A 23,383-nucleotide genomic window follows, 5' to 3' on the forward strand; every position below is an offset into this window, starting at 1 on the left:
ATGCAGTCTAACGTTTCTTGATTTATAACTGATAGTTGCCTAGATGTGATGATTCCAATGGCGGCAGCACAAATGCAAAATTTGAATTTTAGTCTGTAATGTTTTTTGTTGTTTGTACTGGATTTTGCATGAATAATGACTAGTTTTAATTAGAAGAGGATGCAAGGAAGACTTTTCAGTATACTTATTTTCTTCAAAACAATTTTTGAAATCTGCTTGTTATTTTTGTAGAATTTCATTTCAAGACATACTGTCAATTTAGCAAGTTTTTCTTGTTTTGTTTTTTCTTGTAACTAAAATATTATGTAACCAGGCACACTTTCGTGAAGGCATTTTAAGTAAAACAAAGCATGTTTTAATCGCAAATTAAATCTGTCTTTATAAATATTAAGATAAGCTCCATCCTTTTACACAGTTGTGTTTTACTGCATCTAGAAAATACAACTGAGCTTTCTAAATCATCCAGAACTGAAGATTTTTTATTTATTTACTTTTAATTAAAGCTGCCTTTTGACAAGCATCAGAGTGAAGGCTCAGCATATCCTTTGTTCATTACCAGCAGTGATCACAGAACCATAAAACAGATAAGGTTGGAAGGGACCATGGTGTCATCTGGTCCAAACCCTTGCTCAGAGCAGGGCCGGCGAGGTCACATTGCTCAGGGGCTGTGTCTGATTGAGGTCTGAATATCTCTGAGGGTGGAGACGCCACAACCCCTCTGGGCAGCACGTTACAGTGTCTGACCACCCTTGTGGTGAAAAACCTTTTCCTAACGCCTCGCTGGGCTTGCCCGTGTTCCAGCTTGCGTCCATTGACTCTTGTCCTTCCGCCGTGCACCTCCATCTTCCCTACACACTCCTGTCGGGTACTCATACACAGCGATAAGGTCTCCGCTTAGCATGCCTTTGTCCAGGCTGAGCGAACCCCACTGCCTCCGCTTCTCTTCATCTGTCACATGCTTCAGCCCCTGACTGTCTCGGCAACTGTGAAGTATGGGGAAAATAAAAATGCTATTTTAGTTAGCCAACCTATTCAGTTTACCTTTGCAGGAGTGATCTGGTTTTTAGTCTTCAGGGCAAGGGGGGTAAATTCATTTTTATGCCCTCAGGGGGCCTAGTGCTTTCCAAACCTGTGATCCTTGTGCCTTGGCAGTTTGTCACCCACTTCTTAGGAGGCCACAAAAGGTAACAAAGAAATGTAAGATTATTGCCAGTAAGTGTGAATTATGGATATCCACAGCTCCAGTAGAAATATTTTCAAGGGATCGCATCTTGAAAAATAGGTTGAAAATGTTTTCTGTAAGCCAAATGTGCAATATTCTGTATATAAATTCCTGTTATTTCCCCTTAACATCCAGGGAAGACAGAAGTGAGCAAGCTTGGATCCAGAATCTTAACTGCCAAGAGGGATGTTACTCTTGGAAATAGCCTGTTTTTTTGGATATTTGCTATGTTTAACAGAGGTAATAGATGTGCTCAGAAATCTTGGTCGGAAATCATGGTCGAGCTGAATTGGACAGTGTATGAATATGTTGTGAAGAAGTGAGGTTTTCACTTTTAAAAGTGACAGGAGCACAAACAACCAGAACAAGGGGAAGGTAAGAGGATGAGAAAGCAAGCACATTTTCAGCAGAGAAGTGAAACTTGAAGCTTATTATGAATCTTTTGATCGGGGAAGATCATGAAGACAGAAGCATATTCTCTGTGTTAATGTTTTCATTAAAGTTAACCTGCGAGACAGCTCTGTCCTTGTTAAAAGTGTGGATGTGGCAATAAAGTTATAACCAAATAACTTTTGTTCAGTAGTTAGTATGTCTGTCTCCTAAAAGGGAATGTGTGCTGAACTTTTTGTTAGGATTTGTACTAGACTTGGTATTCTGGGGCTTTTGGGGGGCTTTTTGGTTGTTGTCAACTTTAAAGTCTATTTAATACATCTTAAAGACATTTGGTTAGCGATTTTGTTCTTAATCTCACCTCTGTGTACAACAGGTGCTATACAGCCTTTGTTGCTTCTTCATACCACAAAATGGATGTGGTTCACATCTGAACGAAAGCAGCCACCTTTAGTACGAGACTCCAGCCTGCTGCAATGCTTCTCTGCCCTTCTGTGACTGTCTCTAAGGGTGCTGACACTCCAGTTGTTGCTGTCGCAATACAGTCTCTTTTCTCCTGGAGACGTGCTGAGTCAACCAATTCATTTAATGAGGGCAGCCTACCAGCCATCGTAAGCTTTTGCTTTCCATTGATGTGCTCCAGATGTTAATGTGTTACCTGGAGGTGAAAAAACATTGTGAAGGCATCCATTTTTTGATATATGTGCAGCTTTATTGCATTTTTTAAAGTGACCAGTTTGCCAAATAATTTTTTTAAAATCACTTTGATTTGGGGGAAGATTTTTTTAGTCACTTGTGAGCAGTGTTTGCTGAACAACTGAATGCAGATGCACCCCAATATCAGACTGGCATGCATGTGTTGTGTGGTATCTTGCCAGAGATCAGAACAACTGCTCCAAAGCTGTTCCAGTTCAGTAGGTCAAAAATCCGCTTTTTATGAAAGGCTAACTGCAGATTTGCACGACTGACTGTAATGGCTCCCATTGTAAAAGATAGAGGTAACAGAGAGCACTTCCAGTTGGTGGGATAATTCAAGAATACTGCATGCTCAAATGACTAAAATATTGTGCTTTCTGCTGCTACTTCATGCTACTTATGTAGCATGTGGAAAAGGTGGGATAAAGCCAATTTGAGAGTAAATTTCAGCCAGATAAGGTCACTGTCTGGTTAGCAATAAGCTGAGGGTTAGCCATCCTTTATGCAGCTGTCTATGCTGTTGGGGGAAAAAAACCCAACGTGATTACTAGGCAGCATTTGAGGAGGCACCAGAGCCTTCCACATCAGAATATATTTAAACTGTGGCAGCAGCTGTAGGTTTTAAGCTTGATTTTGTTCCATCTCTGTTTCGAATTGTCATGGATTACAAATTAGGAGTTAAATACTTAAGCAGGCCCTGAGAGCTGGGGAGGTGTTTTGCTAATGCAAATTTTAATATGAAGTTTCAGATAGCAAAATACACATACTTGCAGTGTGTGTACATCAGTTTTCTAAATTGGAAAATCTGCTGTTACCTAGCAGTTAATGACTATTTTTTTCCAACAGTTGGAATGCAGGACCTGATTTGATAAGCTGATAAAAGAAAACAAAACTAAGAACATGTTGGAAGTGCTCAAAGTGAAAATTATAGTTTAGGTAGGTTTGGGGGTAGATAGTTAGACATTTTAATTGAACTAAAATAGTTTTATACGAATACAGTACTGTTGTGGGAGTACATTTTGTAGTGCATTTGAAATTGAAGAATTTAAGTGGGGGAAAATGTATGTTAATGCTTTGCAAGAAAGTGATTTTTTTTATACCATCTATCTAAGCAAAATAGCTGTTAAAGAAATAGAGCTCTCCAGTCTGTATTGGAGAGTAAAGTGTAATAACTTTTATGCTCTTTTAGGATAATTTCTCTGAGCCAAGAGTTTGCATTTTTCACTTTAGGTGGAATATTAAACTGGTATAAGAAACAGTCATGTTTCTGAACTGAAGAAAATTTGTATTCCTGGACAACTGCAGCAAAGTCAGCCCCTACTGGTGTGCGGAAAGCTGTTAAGTCAGTCTGGATTTTTGAAGTCCTATGTTGTAAACATCTCTGTGATAGGAATAACAGAAATAAGTCCAGATGATGATTTCAGTTATCCACATGGAAACAGGGACACTGAATTTGATGTAACAGGTTTGGTGACCCACAAGCAACACTGACTGATGCTAAGCATCAGAAATCCCTGGTTGTCCGTTGCAGTTCAGCACTAGTCTATAGCTGGACTTGCTCAAAATAGCTAAATTGGTTAAAATTACCATTTTTATTATTGTAGTTTAATTTTGAGGATTTTCTCTAAATTTGGAGTAACTAGTCCTATTTTAAAGAAAAAGCTACCATTTACACATACATGAATGTATATATGCATACACATGCGTGCCACACACATACATATGCACACAACAAAAGAAGTGAATTCCTATTTGTTGAGGTATTTATGTACAAGTGTGTATATGCAACCATATTGTTCAAGTGCAAGCTGAAACTAATGTTAGCCTAAATAAATACAGGGCACTAATGGAGGGTTTTGCACTCTTTTGAGTGAAGCTGTTTTAAAACTATAGCAGAACCACATGATAGAGTGCAGATAAATTACACTGACCGTAGCTGCTCTCTTTTTTGCAAATCACCCCCCCTCTCGAGTCATATATTACAATTCCATTATCTTCAGTTGTACGCTTGGTTTCTACTGTGCAAGCTTCAGTTTGAGGGTTCTACCAGAGCTCTTGCTAGTCATATTTTAAGAAGGAAAGAACCTAAATTAATTTCTTTGATTCAGAATTGCAGAATAGATTGTAGTCCGTGTTTTGCAAGGAATTAAGAGGCAGTAAAAATACAGCCTTAGAGTGCTATTCTGGGGCTTGTAACCTGTGGAAGTAGGTGGCTGTGACAGCTGTTCCTTCAGTCCTTGTTTTGCTGAGGGAAGCTGGAAGAAAGCATGTCTTTTCTTTGCAAGCCTAAGTAATCAAGCTATCTCAATGCATTATTTAATTCATAGTGTGCCCAGTATAAAACTATTTCAATCCATTTTCCTTGACAAAGCGTAGGGAAATCACTTGTACTTCTGGAGCGTTGCCCCTTTTCTGGGTAAATGGGTAACACAGTCAAATACTTGGACTACCAATAAGAAAAACATCATTCCACATCTTAGCTGAGCAGATGTGTGGTGGACATAAGTTTTCCAAAATAAAAAGCCATCATTATAGAACAGTTTGTGTCAGACTGTAGAAGGATGATATTAAACTTAGCTGCATTTTTAAAATTCACAACAGTAAATAAGAAAAAAAAAACTTGGATAAAACACAGTGATTTCAGTACAAAAAAATAATATGAAATACTGTTACTTGAATGTTTTGACATAGATATGTACATATTTCTGTACACATGTGCTTTTGCACAAGTCTGCTGTACTTTGTGGCTGTTACTGTCCAGGAGCAGCAGGAGCCGGCTGCTCTGCAAGGGAGGTGAGCCAGGAGCCAAGGGTGATGACAAGACAGGCAGGCATGGGCAGAGACCTCACCAACGAGAGGCACAGTCCTACGATGCCCGAATAAGAAGAGCAAAGCAGGTCTGGCGATGGTAACCAGGGTCTGCCAGGGCCTGGTGATCACCAGACAAATCTGTAACAATGAGGCAGGTCTGAGGCCAGGCTGGGAAGTCAGGCCAGCCAACCGGGGGTCATTGAGGTACTGGGGCAGGCGCAGACATCCCTGCAGCATCGCTCAGGCGAGGACCAAGGTCTCCAGATGAACCTTCTCCCACCTCTTTCTCCCACAACTCTTTTCCCAGGCTGTGGTCCAAGTACTCAGGGCTGCACAACATCCCACTGGCCTTGGGCACAGGCAGCCAAACCCTCGGTGTGGGGGGAAGAGGTTGCAGAGCCTGCTGGTGCACTCAGGACCATGCAGCTTATGGAAAAATGTAGAGCAGTTTCAAATGGTCTATGAGGACCTGGTGCAAAGCCTGTGGAAATCAACATCAGTCCTGTTCTCCATTCCACTGGGCTTTAGGTCAGGTCTTGGTTCTTAGCAAGGTGGTTGGGCTCTCTAGTTATGAGGGTGGACCAGCCACCCTCATGAATAGTTTAATTGGCCCAATTGGAGTTACTTTTTGTTGTTGTTGTCTTTCATCCATCTAGGATTTATTCTAACTGACTTTTAATAAAAAAGTGTACTTTTCTTGAGTGCTGTTTGAGGGAAGCTGTTTCCAAATGTGTAATCAGAACTGCTTAACATTAACAAAACATCATTTTGTAAAAATATCATCTTTTGTCTGAGCAGAATGAAGGGGATTTGCCTATTAAGTTTTAAAATTCTTATCTCTTCACACTAAAATATCTGTTCCACACTCTTTGCATTAATTTTGCTCCATTGAGTCGAAGTTGTAGTTCTGATGCTCATACATTCCTCTTTAGGCCCTTAAGTGTGATGAATATAGAAACAATTACTGCCAGAACGGTTCGAGAAGGTTATTGGTGCATGTGGAACTCTATTAACTTACAAGAGTTCATTTCTTTTCAAATTTTTCTTTTGTTTTCCCCTTTGCAGAAGGTGGCCTGTGTTCTTTACAGAAGTTGCTGTTACTTGTACCATCAGAGTAATCTCATTTTTTATCAAGGTCCAGGTTTTTGCTACAGATTTTCTGTACCATGCAAAAATTCTTTAATTGCTTAAAGGTATAACATACCATAATATAATACCATATAATATACCATACATAACATATAAAATAAGGTCCATTGTGACAGCTTTTTTGCAAAAATGTTGCAGCTATTCTGTAAGATGAGTAGGATTTTAGCTGATCGTGAAACTTATTCTAGCTCTGCATTGGGATGGTATTAATTTTATTGGACTGAAACATTTAGGTACTTGTGCACATAATTAATTTGAAAGAATTTCAGATTTAATACATTAGGTATTTATGAACTATAGCCCATAAAGGTTTTAGTAGCTTGTTCTGTCAAGTAACTTAATGGCACATGCAAGTAATTCTCCTAATAACTTTGATTAATGCCTAGAAGGTCTTCCTAGCTAGAAGCTGAGATTTCTGATTTCTTTACTTAAATGCAAAATATAGTAGAAGAATGACATTCAGTTCATTCTTTTAAATGTTAAAATTGCAAACTTCCAAATAGATAATTTTCACATGGGGAATATTGCTGGTCTTTAGTGTGTCACGAGTGTCTGTGGTTATTCCAAAACAGTAGTTATAATTCTTAATCACAGTAAGGAAATGTGCATACAGTGTACTAATTTGTACATTATGCATTTAAGCATAAAGATCAGTGAGTATGTTGGAGATGAGAAAAACCTTAGCGCCCAAAGACCAAAAATACCCTCCCTAAACCAGCAAGTCATTCAGTTGGAGACAAAATAGAAGGCCCTTCTTGTAATGTGATCAGAAGCCAAAATCATAAGATTTCTATTTTTTAATCAGAGACAGTGCAGGGACAAACAAGTACTTATTTTAGAACTTTGAGATTTACATTATAATTGAATTTCAAAGCTTAATTTTTAAAAAGCTTGTCACAAATAACAGCATGTATTTCTAAAAGTGAATATTTAAAATCTCCTCCTTCAATCTGTTGTTCATTTTGCTTTCCAACAACCCTGTGTTTAGGCAACCCAAACATGGAAATGATCATACCTTTTGCTAGATTTAGATTTTGTGCTCTTACGCCTCCAGACATTGGAGCATTAGCATGTTGCCTTTTTGAAACTAAAACAAGTAAATAGTGTTTTGACATGGATTTAAAAGCTTCAGTTCATCAGATATCTTGATAAATATTGGTTTAGCACCAAATATGACCATGGCTGCCCAGAGAGGTTGTGGAATCTCTATCCTTGTAGATATTTAAAGCTCAGCTGGACATGGCCTGAGCAACCTGAAGTGGTTGGACCCGCTTTGACAGCGCGTTGGACCAGATGACATCCAAGTGTCCCTTCCAACCCAAATTTTTCTGTGATTTGGTGAAGCAGTCCCTTTTAAGAAAGGTATAAGCGAATAAAGTAACTCCTGGCTACTGAAAGCCATTGCTGCTCCTCTGTGTTTTTTCTGTGTTTAGTTCAGCTACTTGGAGTTAGCTGTGGAACGCTGACTCCAGATTTGAGGCAAGACTACATTTCAGAATTGTCAGGTTTTTTTATTTTAATGCTGGACTTGGATGATTCGGAGATGATATTGCTAGAACTGAACAATAACTTGAAGTGAGTTCTAATACACAATTTGCTACCTTTTTGACAGTTAAATCACAGGCTAAAATACTGTAGATTTCTTCATGGAGCATGAACGATCTTTAGTATCTGAATCGGACAATTCGACTACAGACGAGGCTCAAGTCAGTGAAATTGTTCTGGATGAACAGGTGATGAGACTAGTGAGGAAAACGGGAAAAATTTCAGATGCAGTCCACTGAACTTATACAGGCGTTTGCGAACTATGAATAGTTGTGAGAAAGAAGTACAAGTTATGTGTAAAAAGTCTGAGGCAAGTAGGATGCCATGTCTCATGCCATCAAGTAGTCAATAAAAGCACAGTAGGCAATCTTCCAGTCGGCTAGCTGCACTGTATAATCCAACATACACACTGTCAGAAAAGCACCTAGTATTATTTTCAAGGACATATTGACATCAATTTGCAACATTATTTTGAAAAGCTCAAGTAATGTAATGTAGGGAGTAATCTTGCTATTTTACTAAATACCTAAACTAATGCTGTAGTCTGTATTTTCCAAGTTATGGCACAAATCATATGTACGATCTTTTGCTTGGAATGTTTGAAGGGATATTTGTACTTTTCTGAACTTCTGAGGCATGTGTGTAGCCTTTAATCTCTAAAATAGACAAGAGGATGCAAATGTCCTGGATATAATTTTAATATATTAGCAGGCTTGATAAGGTTTTAAGTTTCTTTGCTGGGGGTTACTTTGGCATTGGTAAGGCCAATAATTAAAAGTTGTTTTTATTCTGAAGTTACCATTCTTTTCCCTATTTTTGCCGAGTGATTTACTTGAGGTGGAATTTTTTTTTATAAGCCACAACTAAGGAGTGTTTACAAAAGGGGGGAGGCGACAAGATGCATTGTTCCTTAGCTAATGCGTGATAACTAATCAGAATAAAATCAATGGCATAATCACAGGACAATCTGTAACTTTCATATGTTAACCAGTTGAAACAAAGACTGTGAGGAGCCTGTTCACATCAAAAGGGATTTGAGACTGCCTTTATAACTAAGATTTTCTTATCTCTTACCTCACATGGAGTAAGAACACACTTCTTTCCTCTGACAAAGACAAGTCTGGAGTCCAACAGAACATGTATAGATTTTTTAAATGGCAGCTTGTTTCTCATCTCATCCAGCAATATCAGTGTCTTGCCTTGGGGAAATTCAGGAAGTGGGATGCGCGGGAAAGAGGAGGATGAGCATCTGATTTCTGTGCAAGAAACTGAGATTGAAACAGATACTTGATCTGTTTTGGGAATACCTTCTTTCTTCTGGAAAAGCAGAGTGGTTCCTAGCAGGGAGAGAAAACTTTCATTTCTTCCTGCTTGCAGACAAGACTGAGGCTGTCATCTCATTACTGGTTCCCTTTTTTAAGATTGAGGAGGGAGGGGGAAGTCTAGCAGAAAACAGGAGCTTTCTAAAGGTAATCTCTGCTGACATATGGCAAGGTGCATCAGTTGTGTTAGGGGGAAGCATCTTAAATAAGTGGGATGAAACTTCTCTCTGCACCGATCTACTTTCCCTGTGGTTGCCCTGAGAGCAGGATTTTGCTCCTGGAGAACGCCAGCTGGCAAAATCCAAGCTGGTTATGATGGAGCTTGAAGACATGAATGAACAATGCTGTCCTGGGGGCACAGTCTCAAGTTGCTTGGAGAAAACTCTCACAGGACATGAGCCAAGAGACTTGAATTTTAAGAATATGAGGTTAACTAGGGTCCATCTGTTTGCTCACAAGTTAAATACAAGTTCTTCCACCACTGACTTTTTGGGATCAGTGGGTAGTATGTTTTGAAGATGAAACTCTTGACTGTTGAGGGATGGAAAGAGGTCTGCTGTATTATCTTTGCTATCTCTGTAAAGCACAGAGTGTGAGCATCCCCCGTGCTTTAGAACAGGCTGTCCTTGCGGGTAATACCAATAGCGCCTGTGGGTCTGTGTGGGACAGGAGGCATATGCAGCAGGACACCTGTCTCTTTCACCTTCTCAAGACTTTTTCTTCCTATGCCTTTATCCTTCACTCACTTAGGCACTTCCTGGTTCCTTGGCTAAAAATGTGGAGTTTGCCCTGGCTGAGTTTCCCCAGGACTTCAGCAGAGCAGCTGTGCCTGACTGGCTCTGCCTGTTACCTGGGCTGAACCAGAAGGCAGAGCTCAAGCCAGTGCAGGTGGAGAGACCTCACAGCCCCAGGGAGCTGGCTCCCACCTTTGCTTGCCCAGTGGCACTGGGATGAGCTGGCAGCCAGCTCCCAGGCCTACCTGCAGGCAGAGGCTGGCTCCAAGGAGGTGGCTTCTAGCTCTTTCTGCCAACAGGCAGGCATAGAGCTGTGCTGATTTCTTTGCCCGCAGGCGCCGGCTACACTTGGGAGCTGGCTTCCAACTCTGCACCTGCAGAGACAGACAGGAGCTGAGTTTGAGTTCCTGGTCTTTTTTCCCACAAAGAGTGAAGGGAGCAGGAAAGCAGCTCCTGGCCCCACCTGTGGGTAGGCAGTGACTCCTGTGAACAACCTGTCCGTGCCCACAAGAGTTAACAGGAGATGAGAACTAGCTCCTGGCTGGCATCGCTAAAGGGGTCATACAGCAATTAGAAACATGTATAGCAGTTTGGAAACCTCTGGCTTTGAGTTTGTCTTTGGAAGATATCTTTGTCCTGTATTTTTGGCTGAGACGGACTTCTTTTTCTGTTGCATTGAAATGAGCTGTGTCATGTGAGAGACTTGTCTGAAAGTCAAGTACTTCTTCAGATCTTGTTGCTGTTTCCATTAGTTTTAACATACACAGTCCGGTTCCAACAATTTACGGTCCTTGTTATTGATAATACAATTTGTCATGTTTCAAATAGTATTTCTTCCCTCAAAATGCCATATACTATCAAAAAGTCTGCCAGCCCACGATAAACTAATGCCTGGTTAAGATGACTAAACTAAGCCAAACTATGAACCTTGCATTTAGGTGTGCTCAAGCGAACCTCCTCCCGCCCCCTGCAAGCCAGAGACTATTAAAGCCTGCTTTGTGTTGGTGATACGTTTGTGCCGTTACCCGCCCTGCATGTGACTGCTTCTGTGAAGTAACTACAGAAAATGGAACTTGAAATACTGATAGTTTTGTAGTTGGTTTATTTGAATGTGGAGGACTCTTGGAATAATACAAAAGCCTGAATTATGGTGACACAAAACTTTCATTGTTAGCAGCTTGAAAAGATTACGCTGAGAATTGGTTAGCTTTAGTCATCTTTTTTTATAAATTGTCTTTTAGTTTTAATATTTTCTTGCTTGACTTTGAAGCTTGAAATATCTAGTTGCATCTCTTCTAATCAAATGCTGTTAGTATATAACTTCACAAATGAAGAAGATATTTAGGGATTGTATTTATGAAGATGTTCAAAATTTTTCATATATTATGATTATGTTAAAAAAATACATTTGCTTTATAATATATTACTAATTCATATGAAAAATGTTGTTTTCCTGTTAGAAAACATACTTTTTTGTTTGTATAAATGTATGCTTCTCTATATTTTATTTTTAAATGAACATTTTTCTTTTCTTCCCAGAGGATGCTAAGCAAGTTTTTGGCCAGACCACGATTCATCAGCACATTCCATTTAACTGGAATTCAGAGTTCATACAGCTGCATTTTGGAAAGGATCGAAAAAGACACCTAACATATGCAGAGTTCACCCAGTTTTTACTGGTAGGTCTAAATATAGTACAATTTGTCAAGAGTAAAAAGAAGGGTACAAGAATCAAAGTACTTGCAAACTTGTCAGATACCACACTGGCAGGAAAGTTGCAAGATAGACTATGTGTAGGCTTTTGCAGTTGGAGGGCTGGACTTTTATTGGTGTGTTGATAAGTAGGATCTGCTTGTGGTTAAATTGCTAATTCTAGCTAGCTGTTTTTGGGTTTTTTTTTTCCACCTGTATGCAGAAGGAGTTCTGTTTTTAGCTGGTCTTTTCTATGTTTTCATGTAGTTAGAGACATGAAATCAAAAACCCAGGCATCAAACTTTGAAAAATCTCCTATATATTTAAATTGGCTGAGTCAAAGAATGTTAAATAACAATACTGAACTCTTTGGACTCAGTTGACAGACTGCTATTAAGAAGCACTTTTGTGTGTAAAAAACGTGTTTACCAAATTTGTATTTAATTCAGATATACAGTAAAGATGTTATTTTGCTGCAAGCCCTTTCCACATACTTCTTTACTTTTGACCTTTCTTGAATTAAGAGTGTTTCAGATAGGAAAATGCTAATTAATTGTGCTTGTGGCATATAGACAATAAAATAAGGTTCTTCTTTTAAAAAAAATTCTTGCCTGACCACATTTTGGGGTCCTCTGTCACAGAAAGCAAAATATTATGCTAATAAACAAAACCAGATTATCTGTATTTCAAAAATACTAATAAAAGTAGTCTTCACTAGGGAAAGTGATCCTTGAAGTGGCAAAACGTGTATTTCTTATTCTTATTCCTTCTGAATACTTAATGCCTTACACTAGAGAGTTTTAAAACGGGAACCTTCTTTAACACTGCAGGATTTCTTTTTTCTTCTTTTTTGTTTACACAAGTGTGTTAGTTCACAGTAGGAGGTGTTATCATTTTGATGAGGAATAATTAAGATAATGCTATTGAGACAAATGTTTCAAATTGACTTTGTAGAACAGAGCCTAATTAACTTTGTGTAAAGAGGACATCAGATACCACATGATTAAATCATTTTCCCTTAGGTTTTATATCGATGATTGTAGCTCCTGAGTAGGAGAGAGAGAGAGAGATATAGAACAATTTTGTGACAGAATAGTGAACTAGAACTTCTTTTGGACAAATGAAGCAAATCTGTTACTTGATCAGAAAAAAATGTCTGTGGCCACATGTTTTGGTGTTCCACTACCTCCTTCCATACAGAATAAATCCTGGCTGCGTATCCTGATTTTGGTGGATTAAAATCACAGTTTTACAGACTACCAGCCCTGTTTGCCTCATGCATCTGTTTGTTTAGAGGTCTGAGGAAAACCTGAAGAAAAATACAGAATGAAAAGAAGACATTTCCCCCCCCCCCAAAAAAAAAAAGTTCAGAGCCACAGACCTAAAATAGTTTGTAACCTCATGGCTGGGTATTTGGAAGAGTTGGGTTCTTTCTTTGTTTCTTTGAGTACTTTCATATTCTTTCTTTGAATTAGGAAGAACAGGAGCTGAGGCATGAGTAGTCTACCTTTGAAGATGAGTCCTAACTATTAGGCTTTTTACTCCTTTTCCTCCTGTTCCTCTTTATTTGACTGAAAATATTGTCTTGGATCTCATTTTCTGCAGAGAATGGTGTTTGCTCTTGGTGTGTCTTTTTTTTTTTTTTTTAAATAATCCCTAGATGTAATGTAAAAGTGTATCTTAGCTATGTAGCAGTGCAGAGTAAAAGATTGTGCTGGAACATGGCAGTGGTCCTCATGAGCCAGACCAACCCTTTGGGGTCTGGGATGGAAAGAAGATGGAAGAGTGTAAGCATGGAGAATAAGAATGACAATTTTTGGTATCCTCTAGAGAGATGAGATGCATCCAGGGAAAGTTCTGAGGCTATGAATAAAAATGCACTCTGCATTGGTGCAGGCAGAAGAGACTTTAATGCAAATTAATTGTCCTAGGACTCTGCTGAAATAAACAGTTGGCCAGTATCGTTACAGTCTGTTAGGATGCTCCATCAGTGATGGAAAGTGGATACATCTATTTACCCACTTTCTAGAACCGTAAATCTTTGAAGCACATGAATTTCCTTACCAGCCTTTGCCTTGCAGCATTATATTATAAATACTGAAGTTTTGGCACAGAAATGACTCTCAGCACAAACTGGAGAGTTAATATTCACAGGCATAGAAATCTTCCTTTGAGCTCTGTAACCTTTGGTACTCAGCCTTTCCTTCTGACATTCTCCCTATGCATGAGTCCATCTTGTTCTCATGTCTAGACCTTGGACCTTGGACAGCAGGAGACCACAGTGGGTACCAAACTACCTCTCTGCATTCCTGATGTGTGAATGCTCTTTATGTTGTCCATAACGTGGACCAGATGGTTCTGTAAGGCACTTCAGGTACTGCTTTGTAAGTACAATGCCATTTGTGACTTTTAATGAAGTAATCCAACTAGATTAGAATTCATTCATGTTGGGTCCTATTATTATGTCCCATGGAGTTGTGAATACTTATTCATAATCTGTCGCAGCATTTGGACTAATCATCACTTTTGACAAAGGTGAAGCTATATGGAAAATAAAATGAATATATTTTATCCATACATAAGACAAATCTCTTCTTACTTTAAATAAGAAAAGTTTGTAGGGGATTTGGAATATTTCTATTCTGCCATCACTTTTTTTGTTGACAGTAGAACAGAGAGATGCCCCAAAGTATAGACTGCAAACTGCTTAGCTCAACTACAGATAACAATCTCTCTGTGTCAGCACAGAGCTCAAGGTGTGTTGTTTTACCTTGCTTCTCATTTTGCTAGTTTAAAATTAGCTCAGATCTCCACACTGCATTTCAGCCTTGTCTGTATCCATTTGGATATAGTCACGCTCCGTTATTATTTAAATGGTAGATCTGCTTCATGAACAGCAATATTGGCCCCTTGCTCAGCATATGAAATCTATTCTACAGAACTGGATTTTAACATAGGTTTGTATGTGGGCCTTGTAAATCAATTTGCACATTTTCTGGGAATTTATTCATGCCCATCATATTTGTGGATGAAGTAGTACTTCTTATAATTGATATCTCAGGATCTGCTCCAGTGGAAAGGATTGTGCTGCATATAATGACTTGTAGATCCATTGGAATGAAACCTGAACATAAATTTCTATCTAACTGGAAAGTAATGATGTTTTTAATGAGCTATAAGTGAAAGCTGAAGTAAAATCTCTAAATGGGAAATCTTTTCATGAAAATTCTGGTGCCAGCGTGCCTGCCATCATGTGCAAATTAATTTTCCATAAAGACTTATTCTAGCTGGGGGAATTTTAGGCTTGCCGCATCAAGGGAGAAGCTTGTTTTCCAAGTATATCTGGGTTGACAGAAAGTCTAGTCAGAGAAGAATCTTTAGGACATGCAATTTGTATTGCAAAGCAATGATAAAAATTATTGCAAATCAGATAGCATCTCTGAACTCTCATGAAATGCTACAGTTTTGCTTTATTTTTTCAGCTTATTTTTAAGGTGGTATTTTTTATATTAGCTGCATACACAGCACAGGCAGTGTTGCAAACATCTCATCGTATTTCCCTGATAATTGCTGGTAGCTACTGAGCCTCATTTTGAAACATACTTAATCATGCTGCGAGATGTCTTACCTTTCAGACTTGGAGCCTGATGGAACAGATAGATAGCCTTGCTTTTAAGTTAAACACTTAGGAGTTTATTGCACTGTGATGCAATGTACAGTGATTACAGCAATGACATCTGTGTGTTGATGTTTTTGTGACAAATTTTTATATGAGAAATTGGTTTCGAGACTGTGCTACCATATAAAGGTCTGAATGTATCTGTATGCCTTATCATTGCTTTGCTCGCATTTTGGGAATGTCAAGTGACAAAGTCCCTGTGCTTTCTGTTCAGTGAAGCTGGGAACAGTGTTTAGCACTGCTCAAAATAACAGCAGCTTAAAAAGACCCTCCTCCTTTTTGAGAAGATAGGATGAGTCTTCTGCAACTATTCTCAGGATGCTTAAACCACTTCGTGTCTGAACTATGGAAGAAGTGCAGGAAGGGAGCACCTAGGACTAAGATCACCCTATTCAGAGCTTTGTCTTGCTGTTGTTTTACAGTGAAGCTGTTCTTTCCTAACTGATAGGAGCATGGGGCAAATGGCAGCACTGAATCCTTGACCAGGTACTTAAGCAAGGAGAGAATGGAGGGCTTTGGTTTGTACTTGATAGGAGTACTAACAGCCTTTTAGTAATTAGCTGGATCATGACAAGAAATGTGCCCTTAGCATATCTCTCTGGAGTGTGAGCCCTGCTTTGGTTCTGTGGCTGAGATGTTGCTCTGAAGCGAGGGCCCACCAGCCGATATACATACCACTGAACTCGCAGCCTGGTGCATGCAGATGATTGCAAACTGGACTTCTGTTCTGCAAGTTGTCCTCCCAGGTTTTCTACTGCATTCTGGTGCTGTATTCTGCCACCAAAGGATTTCCAGGAATTTCAGTGATAAAAACAAATTGAATAAGAGAAGAAATCAACATTCAGTTTCCCATGTAGTCCTTCTGCTAAATTTGATTTCTTTTTCCTTGGTGATACTGCCACTTAATGACAAACATTTTTGTTCGTTTGTTCATATGTTTCCACCTGCCAGGTGGCGAGTATTAGGGATACAAGAATTATTATACCCAACTCCTTTTCAGAGCTGTGTACCTCCTGAGTAGCTGCCTGCCTCAAGCTGACAAGGTATTTTTGTGTTCTTGTGCTCCTCCCACTGTAAACCTCCCAAAATTGCTTGCTTCCAAATTCTGTTGAAATTATAGTCACAATTGAAATGAAGCAAGAGCTTACATGGCTACATCCAGCCAGAGTGAATATTATTGCTGAATTGTAACACCTCCACATAGGAGGCTGTAATGTAAAGGAAACGTGACAGAACTGAAATTGTAACACTTCAAATTATAACCCCCACAAGCATTTCTCATTAAAAGCAGAAAATTCTGAATAATGCTGTGAGTGAGCCATAGTGCTGAAACTCTTTTCCCCTCTTCATTCTTCTGCCTGATACATAAGGTGATTTTCATCATACCTTTAAGGTCAGGATGTAGTATTTCAATTGGAAGTTAAGGCTAAAATTAGAGAGGTCAAGAGGCTGAATTGAAAAGACAGAAATGGTTTGAATGGTAGCATGGATCAGTGGCTGTAGTATGAACTGAGTGGGTGGAAGGAAGGATGGTGGCTGCTGCAGGCCTTCTGTGGATCTGATTCTGCCTCTCACCATTCCCTCTCTGTTGTATTGAATGCTGCTGTGAAGTAAATATCAACTTGCAGGAGACCATAATCACTGTGAACACATCATGCTTGTGATTCTTGATTAGTGCAAGTCTTTGTTTAATATGACTTTTAAGATATTTATTTGCAAATATAATAGAAATAATATCATAATGTCATTGTCCACTGCAAGACTTGCTTAGTATTACTGACGTACTTTTTCTCTGATTCCATTTATTATTTATTATAAATGTGTATTCAAAATAGGCGTCGTACTTCCAGTACATGCTTTTATAAGCCTTGAAATTGGAAAGGATGGCGTGGCAAGGATTTGTTTTCTTCCATTCTGTAAAGAAACACAGGTTTGTGAATCTAAGCTGCATCAACAAAAATGTAATTGTGGTGTGAGCAAAGCTGTAGAACTGGACAAAAAGCTGAGATGTATTTTCAAGTTACCATCTGTGCAGGACTATTTGCTTTAGGGGAAAAATAAAAACAGTTAGAAAGTAGTCTAACTGATTTATTAGGAAAAGATGTAGGTCATAGTAGGAAAAAATGTAATTTTTGGAGTGATTAAATGTCTTTCTCCCCTATCTTCTCTCAGGGGCACGTTTGAATCACAAACTGAAATTATCAGGTGGTTCCATCAGATAATGCATGTGTTTGAATTTCTGCTTGTTACTACTGCTGAAATATTGAGAGGTGATCCTTAGTCAGTTGTGATATAAGGAGTTCTAAATTAGGCTGCTGATGTGTTTTATAATAACTTTATATTTTAAATGAAGATGCTTTGTGGAGGAATGCTTTCAAGATTAGTGGGTATTTACGTGGAAATCTCTATGGTGATCACATTGCCTCATTCAAGGGGTAGCAAATGCTTTTACAGAAAGTATTTTGACCTGCTGTGACACATGCAATAAACTGGATAATGCACATCGTGGAACACTTTATCGTTCATGAGTGGAGCTCACCTGCACTGGTCTGTTGATATACACCCTCCATTTCTCAGTTAAATGAGTTGCATGACCTAATGTTTAGAGGGCAGAGGCGTTGTCTTAGGTATTGAGCTAAATGATGGAGCCATGTACACTACAGATGGAAAAAGCTGAAAGGTTATACATACAATATCCTATTAAAAGGGAATTACATGTAATCCTGTTTGTCAAATGTGAGATATGCTTTAGCATTGCATTATATCAAATCGAACAAGAGCAGAATATTAAGGTGATGCTTTTATGACTAACTTAATTTTTTTTTCTTTTTTCTCCCGTATGTTTTCAGGAGATACAGTTAGAACATGCAAAACAAGCTTTTGTGCAGCGAGACAATGCTCAGGCTGGAAGAGTCACAGCTATGGATTTCAGGGACATTATGGTCACTATCCGGCCACACATGCTGACACCATTTGTAGAAGAATGTCTAGTAGCTGTGAGTAGCTTTTGTTGTCCTCATGGGAAAGACATGGGATACATGCGTGGGATTCCTTTTTTATGTCCTTCAACCACTGTACATGGCATATGGAATCCAGGTTATGGACACAGGTTTTTGAGTCTAGCAGTAATTATCTACATGTATGAAACCTGACTCTCCCTACAGAACATGTATCCTAAAAGTTCCTGGTCTCCTGAGACAAAAGACCAAGCAGGTAGATGGACCTTAGTAATGGCCTACAACCTTGAAGTTTGCCTAACTATTTCCAGTCATTCCTTTATAATAGACTGTGCTATATGTCAAAAAGCCATTGCATCCCACTTGAGAAGTCATTCTCAAAGGACTTGCTATGTAATGTCCATTCAGAGCTCCTGAATGTAATTTCCAAACACCTGGGACAGTGTATGAACTGGAAATACTCTTGTCAGAGACAGGTGATTAATATAGTGAACATTTGCAATTATACAGAAATTAGATTAGACTTAGTTGTGGCTACAGGATACAGTTTGTCCCAGTATCAGTTTCTTTACAAAAGCATACTTTTTTCACAAAATTATGCTTCATTCAGTTTTCAGTGTAGCCAACTATGTATTTTTTTTCACCCTCATTAATTTTGAGAGATGAGATTCTTGGGAAACTTCAGACACAATATTACACAGAGATGGTATTTTCTCTGGTAATGCCTCTGAAAATGTTGCTGACCCTTGTTTCTATGCCTCTTCCCTCTTCCCATTTTTTCCCCTTTTCTCCTCTATTAGCTATTATGGTATATTTGTCTGTGGTGTTCTAGGGGCTTCCTCCCAAGTGACTTACTCTGCTGGGCTTCTTGCATTAAATACTTTGAATTTATACAAATACATGAATACATTAAATGCTGTGAATTAATTCACCCGGGGTATTCTCTGTATATTATCTTACAGTTGTTTTACTTTGGTTGTATTTTTTCAGCTCGAAATGCATTTTATTATTTAGTGGTCACCTTTCTGATTTCTAGAGCTCTTTGTGTATTTCTCTTGTCCATTTAGTTGAATCTCCATTTTTTTGTTATCAGGTGAAACTTTCTGCCTCATACCACAAAGAAAGTGTCTGTAGTTTTGACCTTTTACAATATGTGAGATTTGTCTTTCATGAACTGTGTTTCTCACAGAGCACTAATTTCTACCCCTGCATAAGAAGCCAAATTAAATATTACAATTCTGCAATGTGACTGAAGAAAAGAAGATTGGTGCATTTGGTCTTGACCACAGTTTCTTAACTTGGGAATTCTACTATAGCAGTTCTTTCCAAGTAATCCAAAACCTGGCCATATCCAGCCTTAAAGAAGTCTTTTTTGCTTTGATTTGTAAGGGAGGATTCCAGGGAGATGTGTGAAGTGAGGAGACCTGCAGCCTCTGGGCAGAATATTGGAAGGAGCTTGCAGTGAAAAGCACAGCGAGAACACTCATGGACTGATGATGATTTCTGATATCTTCCTTCTCTGTTCTCTCCCCAGTCTTGTTATCACCTTCCCTGGGTCATATACTCTCTCATAAAACATGGATAAGATTTTTGATTCTCTCTCAAGGTCAATTACATATTGTTTTCAGAAATTTGCCAGATCACCTATCATATACTTTAAATTAGGAAGCTGAACCAGTAGTTCTTCTATGTGCAGGCCCAACACAGCTTCACAGTAAAAGTTTAGGTTCAGTTCTTATTTGAGAGTGAGTTACTATCCAAAACTTATTGTACCCATTTCGTTTGACTGCCTGATATAAGCCTGAGAGCTTACTGCTGGCTCTCCGCAACTTGAAATGCCTCTGAATTTAAATGTTTCAGTTGACCTTTTTCAGAATATGTTTTGATTTTTGTTGAAATTTTTTGTGTAGTAATATACTTTACATATAGAAGTAGATTTCCTCATTACTAGAAATAAGCCAACTTATAAAACATTTCCAAATGAAGCAGTACTGAAACTTGAACTTTGTAAATTACTACTGGTTATGTTGTTATAATCCTGCATATGTATTTGTTTAGGTTTGTAGGGTGGGGAAAGTTTTACATTCTGGTCATGATTAGTTTCAGTAACATAATCTTTCATAGAGTCTTTATTTTGCATTTTTTTAAAAAAAAACCCTGTGCTACTGTCACTCTTATAAAGTAACATTGTTTCAAAACCTTTATTTCAAGATTTTCTTAATCTTGTAATGGTCTCCTTTCTCTTTTCTTCTTTTACTGTCTCTACTCTAGGCTGCTGGAGGTACCACTTCCCATCAGGTCAGCTTTTCCTATTTTAATGGATTTAATTCTCTCCTTAACAACATGGAGCTCATTAGAAAGATCTACAGTACTCTGGCTGGAAATAGAAAAGATGTGGAAGTCACTAAAGGTTAGTAGAAATGTTTGCAGTCCAGAAGTTTTCTTGGGCATTTTGTTAGGGTGAGTGGAGGGGAAGAACTCATCTGTATGCTTTTAAATCAATGGTAGGGGGGTAGAATGGGGAATACCTGCCTTGTTAGCATTGCTTGGTGCGCCTTTTGGTTTTGTACACTCCTGTGGCAGTCCACCCTCCAGGTTTTTCATTTTGTTTTCATCGGAAGGAAGGTCCTAGTAAACTGGCAATGGGGGCTGGGTGAGGAAAGTATGTAAAGATATTTAAAGGTTTAAAAAACTTCCTAGGACTCCTGCCAAATTGGCAGCCTATTAAAGTGACCTTCAAGGGTAGTTGAAGAATTCCATAAACTTGTATTGGCGGCACAGTAAGCTGATCTACAAGCTTGGAACAAGATGTTATCTGCTCTATCTAACCGCTTTTATAGAGAATTCCCTGTGCAACGCCAGAGTTTCATTAATGTGGCCTATTGGGAGTATGCTTGAAAAGTTCCACATCTCTGACTCCTGGTTTTTTTTTTTTCTGTTTGCCTTTTATTTTTTTTTCCTTCTGACCCGCAACTGATTGATACCGTGTGTCAAATATCCTAAATCCTGCTGATAGCACTAAGCTTTGAGACCAGAGAGTTGATCATATTTGTATGATGGATATACCATTTAAAAAATCCATTTATATAGTGGCAGGACCATTTTTGTGGTGGGTTACTTTTATTTCTCTTCCCACCCCCACCCTGCCAGCATCTTGTTTTTAAAACTAAAATATAAAGCAACTCGGGGGTGCTCTGGATTACCTGTTTTGGTTTGATTAGTTTTTCTCTCTTCTGTATTTTTATTCTGTTGCAGAGGAGTTTGTTCTGGCAGCTCAGAAATTTGGTCAGGTTACACCCATGGAGGTTGACATCTTGTTTCAATTAGCAGATTTATATGAGCCACGGGGGTAAGTAGAGAATTATCTATCTTCCCTCTTTCCTTTCCTCCTCCCTTCTTCTCCAAAAGAGTGGGAGGTAGATGTGGGAGCAGGAGTGTGTGGTGTATTGGTCAAACATACAGGTAACTTTTTGTGATCTGAAAACTCATCTCTCTAAGCAAACACTAAGCTGAATTTTACATGAATTTTCTCAGACGCATGACATTAGCTGACATTGAAAGAATTGCTCCTTTGGAGGAAGGGACATTGCCCTACAATCTGGCTGAGGCTCAGAGGCAGGTAAGAAAAGGAGCCAGTATGCTTTTATGTATTGTGTTGCTTACATTTCCAGTGCCAGATAAAGAACCTACCTCTCTCTGCTGTTGCCTGTTAGCTGAGTTGCCTTTCTCTTGAGGAATATCTCCTTGTTAGAATTTTCCTTTTAACTTGCATCACGTCCTCTCCACCTCTTCCCTATGCCCCTTTCTCTTGGGTTGCATTTTGAAAGGTTAAATGCAATTTACTTTGGAAAGAAAAGACAAAATATATGAGTGTCATCCTGCCATTCTGTAAATATTAGGTGTATACCTAATTAAGATGTTTATGTTTTGTGATTCTGTCACTCACTGTTCTTTTTAATGAGGAAAGAAGGCTTCCTGCTTTGAGTATGGATGTTAAATTCAGCATCCAGCCTACTGAATGGCAGACCTCATTCTGGAAAGACGTGCTTTGGTTGTAGATGTTCGAGGCTTCAAAGTATTCTCTGCTTTGCCTTATGTTCTGTTGAATATGAAAACTGGAGAGATTATGTCTAGTCTGCCATCACAGTTTCAGTAAAAGCATTAAAATTGTCTATATGTGGAAGAAAGAAAGGAGGTTGACTTTCTCTCTACGATTTAAAAGAAAATGAACTTTTGTTGTGTTTTAGACAAAAAGAGAGTTCTTTAAATGCTAAACCTATTGATTTTTTTAACTTTTAATATTATTTTAACATATTTTTTTTTAATTACATAACTTTCTGTATAGATGGATTCAAAACTAATCTTCTCTCTGTCTCTCTTTGTCCCTCTGTCTGTCTGTCTCTATTTTAAGGCAGTCTTAACTTTGTGTCTTGTGAGACTAACTTTTTTTTTTTTCCCGCTCTGGGTCTGTGCGGAGACGCCAGTTTGACCACAATGAGTTGATGCAGACTACATTTTTAGGACTAACAGGCCATGAGCCAGGCCTCTGTGTGTGTACACGTGCCTCTCTTTTACTTCTCTTTCTTCTTCTTCTCGCTCCCTTACATGTGAACACCCCCACCAGCACTCCAAGGCAGTACCTAGGATGGTGGTTTTCTGTTTGTTTGAGTAGTGACTAAATGTTGACTATGCTGGGATGAATTTAAATGAGTTGGCTCCCAAAAGCTGACCATTTATTCCTAGAAGACTCCTAAAGGAGTTAAAAGCATTAGAATTGGACTGAATATCAAGTAATGTAAGTTACAATAGGTGGCAGTAAAATGTAGCCAAAAATGCAGTGGTGAAAGTAGCAGCTTCTTGAATTTTCTGCTTTGGGGCCACTGTCTTTGCCAGTATTATTTATGCGATTTTTAGAGACTAGGAAATGTGAAGCTGATTAAATCTTACCATATATTCTGCTTATCTGTTCTGCATTTTCATTCCTCCATGAAATTCCTTTGTAGTAGCATCTGCGTGGTGATGAGACTGAAAAGATTTTCAGCTACACTGTTATCTTGAGTTAATTTTCTGGCCAGCTCCGGCTACATTGTGCATTAGTACTGGCCAAAACGTAAACACATTTTCAGGAAATTTTGTTTCTTTTGTTATATTCCTAAGCAGTAGTACAAAAAGCATTCTTAAGTACA

General features: G+C 38.7%; 1 protein-coding gene across 4 annotated transcripts in view; it reads left to right on the forward strand.

Moving 5' to 3' along the window:
• SLC25A13 (solute carrier family 25 member 13) overlaps positions 1 to 23,383 on the forward strand; it is a 104,706-nt gene that overhangs the window by 40,992 nt on the left and 40,331 nt on the right. For all 4 annotated transcript variants that reach the window (XR_010387668.1, XM_064506380.1, XM_064506381.1 and 1 more), the window contains 5 exons: positions 11,409 to 11,548; positions 18,090 to 18,236; positions 20,469 to 20,607; positions 21,453 to 21,546; positions 21,732 to 21,816. Coding sequence is in view for 3 of the 4 variants with exons in the window: in XM_064506380.1 (XP_064362450.1) it covers positions 11,409 to 11,548; positions 18,090 to 18,236; positions 20,469 to 20,607; positions 21,453 to 21,546; positions 21,732 to 21,816 (605 nt within the window). In the remaining variant the exon portion in view is untranslated. The remainder of the gene's footprint in view (positions 1 to 11,408; positions 11,549 to 18,089; positions 18,237 to 20,468; positions 20,608 to 21,452; positions 21,547 to 21,731; positions 21,817 to 23,383) is intronic.

The sequence above is a fragment of the Dromaius novaehollandiae genome, chromosome 2 (assembly GCF_036370855.1).
Source record: "Dromaius novaehollandiae isolate bDroNov1 chromosome 2, bDroNov1.hap1, whole genome shotgun sequence".
Lineage (NCBI taxonomy): Eukaryota > Metazoa > Chordata > Aves > Casuariiformes > Dromaiidae > Dromaius > Dromaius novaehollandiae.